Source organism: Penaeus monodon, chromosome 12 (genome assembly GCF_015228065.2).
Source record: "Penaeus monodon isolate SGIC_2016 chromosome 12, NSTDA_Pmon_1, whole genome shotgun sequence".
NCBI lineage: Eukaryota > Metazoa > Arthropoda > Malacostraca > Decapoda > Penaeidae > Penaeus > Penaeus monodon.
The window spans coordinates 7,529,148-7,540,921 of record NC_051397.1 but is presented as its reverse complement, the minus strand read 5'-3'; the positions used below and the strand labels follow the sequence as shown (position 1 = coordinate 7,540,921).

Genomic DNA, 11,774 nt, shown 5'->3' with positions numbered 1-11,774 from the left:
CGGTATCGAAATCATGTGATTGAATAACAAAGACGTGGATATCATTATTCATCATTCATAGCCCTTCCATGTCCAAATCACATGAATAAATGTTCATAATGTATCTTGCATTGTAGATATTCACTTTCATTCATAGTCTTTTCGGACGAATATCCAAATTATATGCATAAACAAAGAACAACCAGGAGTATTCATCCTTATTCACAGATATATTCCTCCTCATTCACATTTTTATCACGTAAATTAACAACCAAAACGAACTGAAATACTCACCCTCACTCATGATGACCCAGCAATAACCTTTTCATCTGCTATCCAAGTAGGGTAGATAAAACACACTGAAGTACTCATCCTCATTTACAACCTACTCATTACGTAAATTAACAAAACAACAAAATTAAATACTCACTCTCAGTCATAATTCACTCACTGAAATACCCACTCTAGCTCATAACTCACTGAAATACCCACACTAACTTATAATTCACTCACTGAAATACCCACTCTAACTCATAACTCACTCACTGAAATGCCCACTCTAACTCATCACAAATATGAACAACCACCCTTACTCACAAGCAAAAATAATCACCCTCATTTACATTTTCTTCACGTAAATGAACAACCAGAACGAACTTCAATACTCATCCTCACTCATATAACCTCCCCATCACGTAAATAAACAACCACCACGCGGAAATACTCACACTCACTCATAACCTACTCACCCGATATCCAAGATCACATGAATGAACTATCCACGCAAGCCTTGTTGTATCGTAAGTCATTCTTTTCTCTCTCTCTCTCTCTTCTCTCTCTCTCTCTCTCTCTCTCTTTAATTTCTTTTCAATTTTTGGTTCTTCGATTCCATTAATATTCGTGGTTATGTGTTTTTGTTTTGTATATATATGATTTTGTGTATGAGTGTGGTAGGTTGGATATACCTTTGTGTTAAGTGATTTGTGTATGTGGGTGTATTTGTGTGTGTTTGTAGCTACTATTTCTTTGTTTGTTTGTTAATCGGTCTATCTACTTACGAAAATGTATGTTCATCTTTTTGTATGTATGCCTATCATTCATCTACCTACCTACCTATCTATTTACTTATTTAATAATCTACACACACACACACACACACACACACACACACACAACACACACAGCACACACAAACAAACACACACACACACACACACACACACGCACACACAAACAAACACACACACGCACACAAACAAACGCACACAACTAAACAAAGGAAACTCAAGAGATGGAGTGTTGCCAAGTCCTCAGATCCCGTTTTCTGTGGTTTGGCGTGGACTCTGGTATTTGCACGAGTATCAAGTTGGTTGGTCAGGAGTGTATTAAAACTCTTTATTATATTTATTTTCTGGGTTTCTTGGCATATGTCTCGTTATATATGGATAGATATAGATGCCTTAGAGTGATATTAGATTTGTTGATACGTTTTATTAACAATTTTATGTCATGATTTGCTGAACATGTGATATAAATTTTCCATTATATATTTACCATTTTCATTTCCATTTCTTCCTGGTCTTATTTTTTTTCTTTTACATATACTGATTTCTTGATCTCTTTACTGACAAATTCATTTAGAAATAGAGATTCTAACTCCCTTAAATAACTTTTTTTTCTGTTATCAGTGTCTTGTCTTGAAATACTTTCCAGATTTTTAGTTCTTCGTCTAAGGTCAAAATCGTACAACTCAATCCAGGGAAAGTTTGAGTTGTCCCCTCCCCCCCCCCTCCCCTGCTAAGAATTTTTTTTTTTCTTAATTGGTCGTTTTTGAAAACTGGCGTTTGTGTCCGTAGAGTTCAACGCCGTGAGGATCCTTTCTGAACGGTGGTTACCATCCAAAACAAATAAATCTATTAGACAGCAAAGATCCTGATGGTAAAGTATTGTGGAGAAAATAGTAAAAAAAAACAAAACAAAAACGATTCAGTGATTGGAACAAAGTCGAGTTAGATATCGGAACTCGTACACCACTACAGGATATACAGTCTTTTGGTGAAAAGGATAAAGAAAGAGAGCAGACGAGGTAAAGCAGGCGTAGGGTGTTCAAGGGCGAAGGGCGATTAGATCAAATGGTGGGTATGTGTGCCTCTGGGAAAAGAGAACAAGCTGGCCAGGGATAAAGAAGGGGGGGGGGGATTCCGCGAGGTTGTCTCAGCGGATTCGGGGGGGGGGGGGGGGAGTGAGGACGTGTATGTTGGGAGAGAGAGTATGAGGTTGTCTTAGCGGATTGGGGGGGGGGGGAGTGAGGACGTGTATGTTGGGAGAGTATGAGGAAAAGACGGAACATGAGGAGGATGAGGATGGATGCCAGCAGTTACTATAAATGTAGAGGGCATAGGAGTAGAGAGATTGGAAGGTGGAAGAGAGAGAGAGAGAGAGAGAGAGAGAGTGAGAGTGAGAGAGAGTGAGAGTGAGAGGACTTTTTTCTTGGCTCATGTTTGGGAAATCCGAGATGCCCTCAGGAGTTTGTGGAAGGGATTTGGGTGGAGAAAAGAAAGAAAAAAATAGAGAAAGGCTAAAAGAACGAGAGAAAAAAAGAAAAAAAGAAAGAGAGAACGAAAAATGTTTTTTTTTTTCGTATGAGGAAAAGCAGAATTTAGATTATGTGATACGACACGTAGAATGTATAGGAGGAGGGGCAGCACCGAAAACGTGGTAGATGTTATTATCTATTTTATTATCCTATTATTATGTTATTATCTTATCTACGTACCTGGATTTAGATTTAGGGAAAAAATGGTTAATGGATAGAAGCAAAAAAAAAATAAAAAAAAAAATAATAAATAAATAAATAAAATAAATGTGCTATACATCTAAAGTCATGCATCAGTATAAGAAGGTACAGTACTAGAAAGGCTAGTGAGAGGGGTTAAGTTACTGATGAATTGCTATACGTCAAGTATAATGAAGTAATGGAAAAGTTACAGATGGGTAAAGGAGGCGATGAAATCTAACTAGGAGAGAGGGATAAACGCAGGATGGAAAAGGATAGAGAGAATGGTTAATGGTTAAAAGCAAGAGAAATGTGCTAGACATCTAAGGTCATGTAGCACTATAGTTAATGTTTGGGAAGGGTGGTCGAGTTAATGATTAGTTGTCTAAGCTGGGCAAAAGAATTGGTGAGTGAAAGGGTTAGGGTCGGGTGTGGTAAGGAGTTAGATTAGATGAAGGATATGTATACGTTTAAGGAAAGAGAATAGGTTGTTGAAGCAGAAAGTGTGGGATTCTGAAAGGATGTCTGATAGGTTGGGAGGTCGGTGAAGGAAGGATAGGTGGGGGAAAGCAGATGTACGGGTTGTTTCAAAACGTGGGCACGGTAATAGGATGTGTGGGATTGAAAGGGGAACATTACAAGGAACAAGGAAGATACGGATAACTGTGCAAGGGACATTGGTTTGAAAAGGAGGTGTGACATAAGGTGTTTTCTGATTGATAAGTATGGATGAGACATAAAGGGAATGTGGGGATGAGACAAATTGGGGATTGGTATTGGAGGATGTGTTAGAAAGGTCTCTTGAAGGCATACAATAGATGGACTAAGGTCTATGGGAGCGGAAACCGCGAATATTCCAATGAAGGATAGTTATACTTTACTGATTTTGAGGGGGGAAGCAGCTAGAAGGTGGGAAAAGGACTGAGAGGTCTGAGATGGGAGAGGTGTGGGAGTTGGTGTTCTACTAGGAGGGGTATTAGATGGAGGGTCTGAGGAAGGGGATACTTGTTACATAAGGGATTCACGTGTGTATCAGGCAGGGAGGGAAGGGGATAGAGGGGATGGTGGGCGGGATATGGGGGGCGGGGTTGGGGTCGGGGGGGAGGGGCTGTGTTGGGAGGGTGTTGGGAGGATTGGGTGTAGGGGGGATATCGTTAGGAGGAGGAGGATATATCAGCAGTTACTTGGATTGTGGGGAATAAGGAGCATGAGTTGTAAGATTTGGAGTTGAGGTCAGTTTTTCATTAGTAATCTTGAATATTGTTCAATGGTTTCTTATGTCTCGAGTGGTGGAGTTTTGGGGGATATAGGATTTCTTGGAGGGGGGGAAGAGAGGATGGTGTCTCAAAGCCAAAGAGTAAGGGAAGGTGGAGGTGATTGTGTGGTCGGAAGAGGGGGTGGAAGTTTGTTCTTCTGTTACGGGTAGTGCGAGGAGGGAGAGGGGAAGGTGTTGGGGTTGTGGTGGGTGATTGAGAGATCTGTAGTAGAGATTGGAGTGTCTGGATTTAGGATGGCAAAAGAGTTTGACTGGGGAAGGTAGGAGGTTAGGGAAGGAGGGGGGTTTAGATGTAGGTGGGGGGTTTAGCGAGATGGTTAGAATGAGCAGTTATACTGGAGTAAGGAAGTAAGAGAGAAACCACCGTCAGACGTGCTTCTTGTCTGGCTTCAAACGTAGTGTGAGTCCAAGTTGAATCTGAGAGTGCTCCTCAGACTCAAATTTTAGGTGGGGACAGCCCCTATAAAATAAAATTATGGGGGCCGCCACCAGTTGGCACATGGGCGTGTATTGTGCAGGGCAGTTAGATCGGGTATGCAGGTTGGGCACCTAGTGGGCATCGGCTGTGGAACGGCAAATGTTGGCTGGTGTCCTAGACGCAAAACAATATTGGCACTGACGTGGAGGAGGTTTGTATGACGAACAGGTAGGGAATTCTCCTCCTATATAGACGTTAAGGGAAAGGTCATAGTCTCGGAAGGTAATTTGGGCTATGTTAGTGGGTTTCTTTCGATAGATGTGAGACAGGCAATTAGGTTTCTCCACAATCTGACCAATCTTTGTCCATAGATTGGGCAATTTTGCGTGGGAGGATTGAAACTGTTTCCGGTTGAAAGTATTGAGGGTTGGATGGGGTTCTGCAAGGAGGGTTACCATATATGTCGGTAGTTTTGGTAATCATATAGCTTGGTTTTCGGATGTTACTGTTGACAAGACGGGAGCGGTCGGGTCGGCTACGGAAAGAAGACTTTACATACTTGTTTTTGGAGACATGTTGGAAGAGGAAGGGTGTTGTCAGAGTTAGGGAGCGTGGGTGGGATACGAAAACATCGGGTCCCATTTGGCTGCGCTCGAAGAGTGGTATCAATATTGGGTCAGGATAGGGTTGTTGAAGGGCGGGTGCGGACGATGGATCCCTTAGTAGGTGGGGAACGTAGTGGTATGGGGAGGTGGGCATAAGGCTGTAAGGTGATTAATAAGGAGGAGGTGGGGGTTGATTGTTGGAGGTTGTGGGGGTAGAGTTGATGAAGTTGAGCGTGTGGAGAGTGGAAAGTTCCTAAGATGTTGTTGGCTACTGTACTAGTAGGCATTGGGAGGGGGTAAGTGTTGACATGTGTTGGAGACCGTGGTCAAAGGAGAGCTGGGGTCAGGGAATCGGGTGGTGGGTTTACATCGTTGGGCTATTTGAAAATGGGAAAGCCTCATTGACCCTAATAGGGAGATTAAGTTTCATACTGGCCATGTAAGCCTGGGTTATGGTGGGGATAAACCCGTCCCACCCACAGGATCCCTTGAGGAGTAAGGGCTAGAATAAAAATCAGGGGAATACCGTGCCCATGGCTCCCTCAGGGCCTTCAGGACTGGCACACAAAGTCAGCTTCATCCTTTCAGCACGGCTTATCACACCTTAGGAGTGTGGATCGACAGAAGGGTTTTGGTAAGGACAGAAACGAAAAGTGGGAAGGAAAAAAAAAAGCCATGCAATAATTCGTGAGTCGAGGGCTGAGTACCAAAGGTTGGGGAGTTCACCATATTGGGTCCCAGTCTCCGTCGCCTCCTAAGCCCCCCCACGACAACAACGGGCAAGGGATTGGGGGGGCTAGTGAGAGGGGTTAAGTTACTGATGAATTGCTATATGTCAAGTATAGGGAGAGTAATGGAACAGTTACGATGGGTAAAAGGAGGGCGATGAAATCTAACTAGGAGGAGAGGATTTTTTTTTTTTTTTTTTTTTTTTATTTTATTTATATTTTTATATATTTTTTTTTATTTTTTTTTTTTATTTTGTAAATATTTAATTTTTTATTTGATTTTATTTCTGTTTTTTAAATTTAATTTTATTTTTTAATTTTTTATTTTTTGTTTTAATTTAATTTTTTTATTTTATATTTTTTTTTATTATTTATTTTTTTATCTAAATTTTTTTATTTTATTTTTTATATATTTTATTTAAACGCAGGATGGAAAAGGATAGAGAGAAGAGACACTAGGAGTGGTGCAGAGACGTATTGTAAAGAAGGGGGGGGGAGAGCGGACCAAAGGACAGCATTGGGATAAAAAGCGAGAGGAAAAAATTTAATCGGAGGACTGGATACAACAAACACATAATCCTAATTTGTGTGTGTTTGTGTGCGTGTTTGGTTTAATCATTTCTCTATTCCAAGTCTGTTTTTCCTACCGTTTCTATATTCCGTTACTTTTTACTTTTATCTTATCTCTAGTTTCATTATCTTATCTTCATTCGCACATTTTGTTTAATGAACTCTTTACCTCTTGATAAAATCTGGTTCCCGAGATAGAACAAATTTCTCTTATCATCATATAAAACGAAAAAAAAAAAAAAAACGATAATCAATATGGAATTTAGGTGAAAAGAAACGCATAAGTAAAAGAGTATTGTAAAAATATTTATACAAAAAAATATCAAACATCCGCAGGCCGTCACCATACCCTGGTCACGTGTTGAAGGCACCATAACATTCACCATTAAAGCACAATACCTTTCGATACTTAATATAACAAATGTTCTTCATTTAGGGTATCTCAAAAACTATTCCATTTATAAGGCACCATACTATTCACCGATTTAAGGTATATTTTTTTCCACTTCAGAAAATCATAATTCTTATCACGCAAAGGCACCATAACATTCACTACTTTAATTAAGGCACTATATCACTAGCCATTTTAAAGTACCATAACACCAACCACTTAAATCAAGGCACCATAAAAATCATTACAAAGAGGCACCATAACTTTCGACCACACTTTACATAAAAATTCATGGTACCTTAATTTTCATCACATTTAAAGCACCATAACTTTCACCATTTTTAAGGGCCATAAAACCTATTACAATAAGGCACCATAAGACTCAAAATTCATAACATTCACAATTGAAAAACACCATAACTATCGACCATTTTTCTTAGATAACAAGACACAACACCATTCTTTGTGCAATTACGTCATCAATCAATGAGTATTACGAAGAGAAAATGCAATTGTTCTTTACGCCAAGTTACCTCCAAGCTTCGTTATTATCACTATTTGTGTTAGTATGAAGAACATGCAAAGGCTGAGAACAAAAGAAAACATTTATTGATATTTTCTTTTTGTTCATTTTTCTAAAAAAAAAAAAAAAAGTTCTCGAGAGAAATTTGTACATCACTTTTACTACTAAAAATAATTCTTCAATCACAACCTTTTGATATCAAAGCATCTATTTCTAAGCCAAGTCACATGCACGGAAAATTTTAAATGAAAAAATTAAAAGATAAAAATATGGTAATTAAATTCAGTTATCACAAGTCATACTGAGAATCAATATCTACATATATATAGAAAAGTCAGAGAAACGTGTATAAAAAATTAATAAATAAATACAATTTCGAGACTATTATGGACTATAATAGTGACAATAATAATAATAATAATAATAATAATAATAATAATAATAATAAAACAATAATAATAATAATAATAATAATAATAATTATAATAATAATAATAATAATATCAATAATAAAGAAAAAATAAAATAATAATAACAACAACAATAATGATAACATTAAAAATAGGAAATATAACAAAGATACCAGAAAAAAACTAATAATAAACAAGTAAATAACATTGATAAAAAAATAACAAATGTAACAAACCAACAAACAAATAATAATAACCAAAATAATAATAATAATAATAATAATAATAACCAAAATTATAATAATAATAATAACCAAAATAATAATAATAATAATAATAATTAATAATATGAATAGCGATATCAACGAGAGCGCCAGAAGCCCCGCCCCCTGCCTAGATAATGGGGAAGGTGTCGGGCACAGCATCCGAGGCGAACAGCTCGCGGAAGGCGGTGAGCGCGGCCAGGATGTAGGAGAGCTCTTGGTGCACGCTCTCCCAGGGGGTCTTCTGGGCCAGGGCGAGAGTGATGGCCCGAGCGGCGTGCGGGTACTGGCTGGGCTCAAGCGGGTCTTCGGGGTCCGGGCCGACCATCAGGTGGGTGGTGAAGGTGCGCCCCACGCCGCGCGGCCCCAGCAGGCCTCGCTTCACGGCCATCACGCGCTGCAGCCGCTCCTCGATTTGCCTGCGGCAGAGGGGGAGAGCGTGAGGGAGGGGAAGAGCGTGAGGGGGGGGGAGTGAGAAGGGGAGAGGGAGGGGGGGAAAGGGGGAGGGAGAGTGAGGGGGAGAGTGGGGGGAGGGGGGAGGGAGGGAGAGGGGGAGGGAGAGGAGGGGAGAGAGGGGAGAGGGGGAAGTGAGGATTGAGGGAGGAGAGAGAGGGGGAGGGAGTGATTGAGGGAGGAGGAGAGGGGGAGGGAGTGACGTGAGTGCAGTGATGGAGTGAGTGAGTGAGAGTGGAGGATGAGTGATGTAGAATGAAAGGGCTGATGAGGAGAATGAGAGAAAACGTGAGGGGGACGGGGGAGGGGAGGGGGAGGGGGGGGAGAGCGTGAGGAGGAAGGGGGAGGGGAGGAGGAGGGGAGGGAGAGCGTGAGGGAGAAGGAGAGAGAGAGGGGGAAGGAGGGGACGGGGAGGGACTGGAAGAGAAGGGGAAGCAGAGAGAAGGAAAGAAGAAAGGGAGAGAGGGGGAGGGACGGGGAGAGAGGGGGAAAGAGTGGGAAGGCGCCGTGAAGGGGGAGGGACCAGGTATAAGAAGAGAGAGAGAGAAGAGAGAGAGAGAGAAAGAGAGAGAGAGAGAGGCTGAGAGGAGAGAGAGAGAGAGAGAGAGAGAGAGATGAAGAGAGGAGCCGAGACGAGAGAGAGAGAGAGAGAAAGAGGGAAGGGGGACGGGGGGGGGAGAGCGTGAGGGAGAAGGGAGGGAGGGGGGAGAGCGTGAGGGAGAAAGAAAGAGGGGGAGGGAAAGGGAGAAAGGGTGAGGGAAATAGGAGGACGGTTCAGATTATCCTTTACCTTATCTTATTATCTCCCTATTTCGACAGCTTTATCTTGTTTTCTGAGGCTCACTCCCATTCCAGTTCTCTCTCTCTCTCTCTCTCTCTCTCTCTCTCTCTCTCTCTCTCTCTCTCTCTCTCTCTCTCTCTCTCTCTCTCTCTCTCTCTGTCCCTTTTTATTCTTATCTGTATCCTCCAGTTCTCATCCCTATCTTATTCCTCTTCTCCCTCCTCTCCTTGCCTACCCTCTCCCTTTTTCTTCCCTTCTTCCTCCTCCCTCATTATTCTCCTACATGTCTCTCCCTCATACACTTATCCTTCTCCCTTCCTCCCTCCTTCCTCCCTCACTCTCTCCCTCCTTCCTCCCATCCTTCTACACCACTCCCATCCCCCCTTTCCTCCCTCCCTCCCTCTTCCTACACCTCTCCTCCTTTCTCTCCATCCCTCCTTCCTTTCAAACTTCTCCATCCCTCCCTTCCTCCTAGCGTTCAACCATCCAACCCTTCAATTTTCCCACCATCCCTCCTTTTCCCCCTAACCCAGGCGCCTTCCGCCCACCCATCCCCTAACCCTCCCTTTCTCCTACCCAACCTACCCTCCTTTCCCCTAACCCTCCCAACCCAATACCTCCCTCACCTTTCCCCTTTTTTTTTTTTTGTTTTTTTTTGTTTTTTTTTTTTTTTTTTTTTTTTTTTTGTGTGTTTTGGTGTGTTGGTTTTGGTGAAAACGCAAAACAAACAAGAAAACAAGCGAACACAGCACCGGAAAAGGACAACAAACAGCCATCCACAAACCCACACCTGTGCACAGACAAATACACCCACCAACCAATTCCCTCTCCACCACCCACCTTTCCCCCTCCCCACCCATCCCTCCCTTTCCCCCCACTCCCACCCCACTCCCCCTCCCAACCTCACCTATACTCCCGGAGCGAAGGGCCGGCGCTGCACGAATCCTTACCACCGCCTCCCTTACCACCGCCTCCCTTACCACCGCCTCCCTTATCACCATCTCGCTTATCATCTCCGGAGATGGGCGCATCGTCATACCACTTCGTGAGATAGGTCATCGTGCTCTCCATTATCTCTATCTCCTTCTCGATGGCGTCTGCGGGGAGAAAAGGGGGAGAAGGAGGTGTGAAGATAAATGGCGGAAAACGTAGGGAATAGTTTACAATAATAATATAAAAGGTTAAACTAATAATAATAATAGAAACAATGTATAAAAAAAAATGAAAAGCAGGAAAATAACAATAATAATAAAATAAAGTAAAACAAAAAGAAATAAAAACTAAAAAGAAGCAAAACAACAATAATAATAAATTTTAAAAAGTAAAATAAATAAAAAAAAAATAAAAAATAAAATAAATGTAAAAATAAATGAAAATAAAAGAAATAAAAAAAAATCAGTAAATAACGAAATTTTCATAAATTCCGAAAATATATGGAATTCTGAAAAAAAAATAAAATATAAGTAAATAGAAGTAAGAAAAAACAAGTAAATAAACCAAGTGAGAAGCAAATACCGAAGAATTGGAAAAAAAAAAAAAAAAAAAAAAAAAAAAAAAAAAAAAAAAAAAAAAAACAAAAATAGGATAAATATACAAACAATAAACCCTAACAAAAAAATCACGAAAAAACCGGAAAATAAAAAACCTGGAAAAATGGAAAATTTATGAGAGGTTTTAATTTAAAATGAGGAAATAACGGAAATAAATAAAAGGGGAAATAGGAGACACATGCGAGAAAAAACAAAGAAAAAGAAAAAAAAAAAGTTGAAATAAAAAAAAAATTGGGCGTTTTTCCAAAATTGATTTGACGGTTTTCACTTTACAGTCAAAAATAATAATAATGACAATACAGTGACTGTAATGACAATGTAATGTAATAATAATGTGAAAAAAATAATAATAAAAACAAAAACAAAAATAATGATAAAGATAAGACCTAATAATAATAATAATAATAATAATAATAATAATAATATAAAAAATAATTAAAATAAAATAAAAAAAATATAATAAAATAATAACAAAAAAAAAAAATAATAAAAAAAATAACAAAATAATATAATAATAAGATAATATTTAAAGTAAATAAAGATAATATTAATATATATTAATAAATAAAAATATAAAAAATAAAAATATATATAATAAAAATTATAATAAAAAACAATACAATAAAAGAAAAGGCTACGCCCCCTTTCACAAGGGGGAAAAAAAGACCCCCTCTTTTCCCTTCAAACCCATCTTACATCTCTCCCTTTTCCCTTTTCCGGAACTGGCGAGGGCGGAGGAATGGGCGTCGAGGAAAATCCCCCGCCCCATAACCATCCCTCCCCTCCTTTCCCCTCTCCCCTCTCCCACCCCTCCTCTCCCCTCTCCCCTCCTCTCCCCTCTCCCCCCCCCCTCCTTACCAAGCACGCCCGTGAAATCGTATCCGGAACTGGCGAGGGCGGAGGAGTGGGCGTGGACGAACATCTGCCACCCGTTATAGAGGCTGCCGCTCACCTCCCGGAAGTCCACGGGCGGCAGACGACTCTCGCTCAGCACCAGGGTCGTCACGCCCCAAACCCGGGGGGGAAAGGAAAAAAGGCTTTTTGGGGGGGG

The 11,774-nt window shown here is 40.6% G+C and overlaps 1 protein-coding gene across 1 annotated transcript in view; it reads right to left on the bottom strand.

Annotated features, from left to right (window-relative positions):
* Window positions 1–7,953: 7,953 nt before the first annotated feature.
* LOC119579235 overlaps window positions 7,954–11,774 on the bottom strand; it is a 9,771-nt gene continuing 5,950 nt past the window's right edge. Inside the window, 3 exon segments of the mRNA XM_037926974.1 lie at window positions 7,954–8,358; window positions 10,081–10,270; window positions 11,582–11,760. Of these exon segments, the coding sequence (XP_037782902.1) occupies window positions 8,070–8,358; window positions 10,081–10,270; window positions 11,582–11,760 (658 nt within the window). The 3' untranslated portion in view covers window positions 7,954–8,069.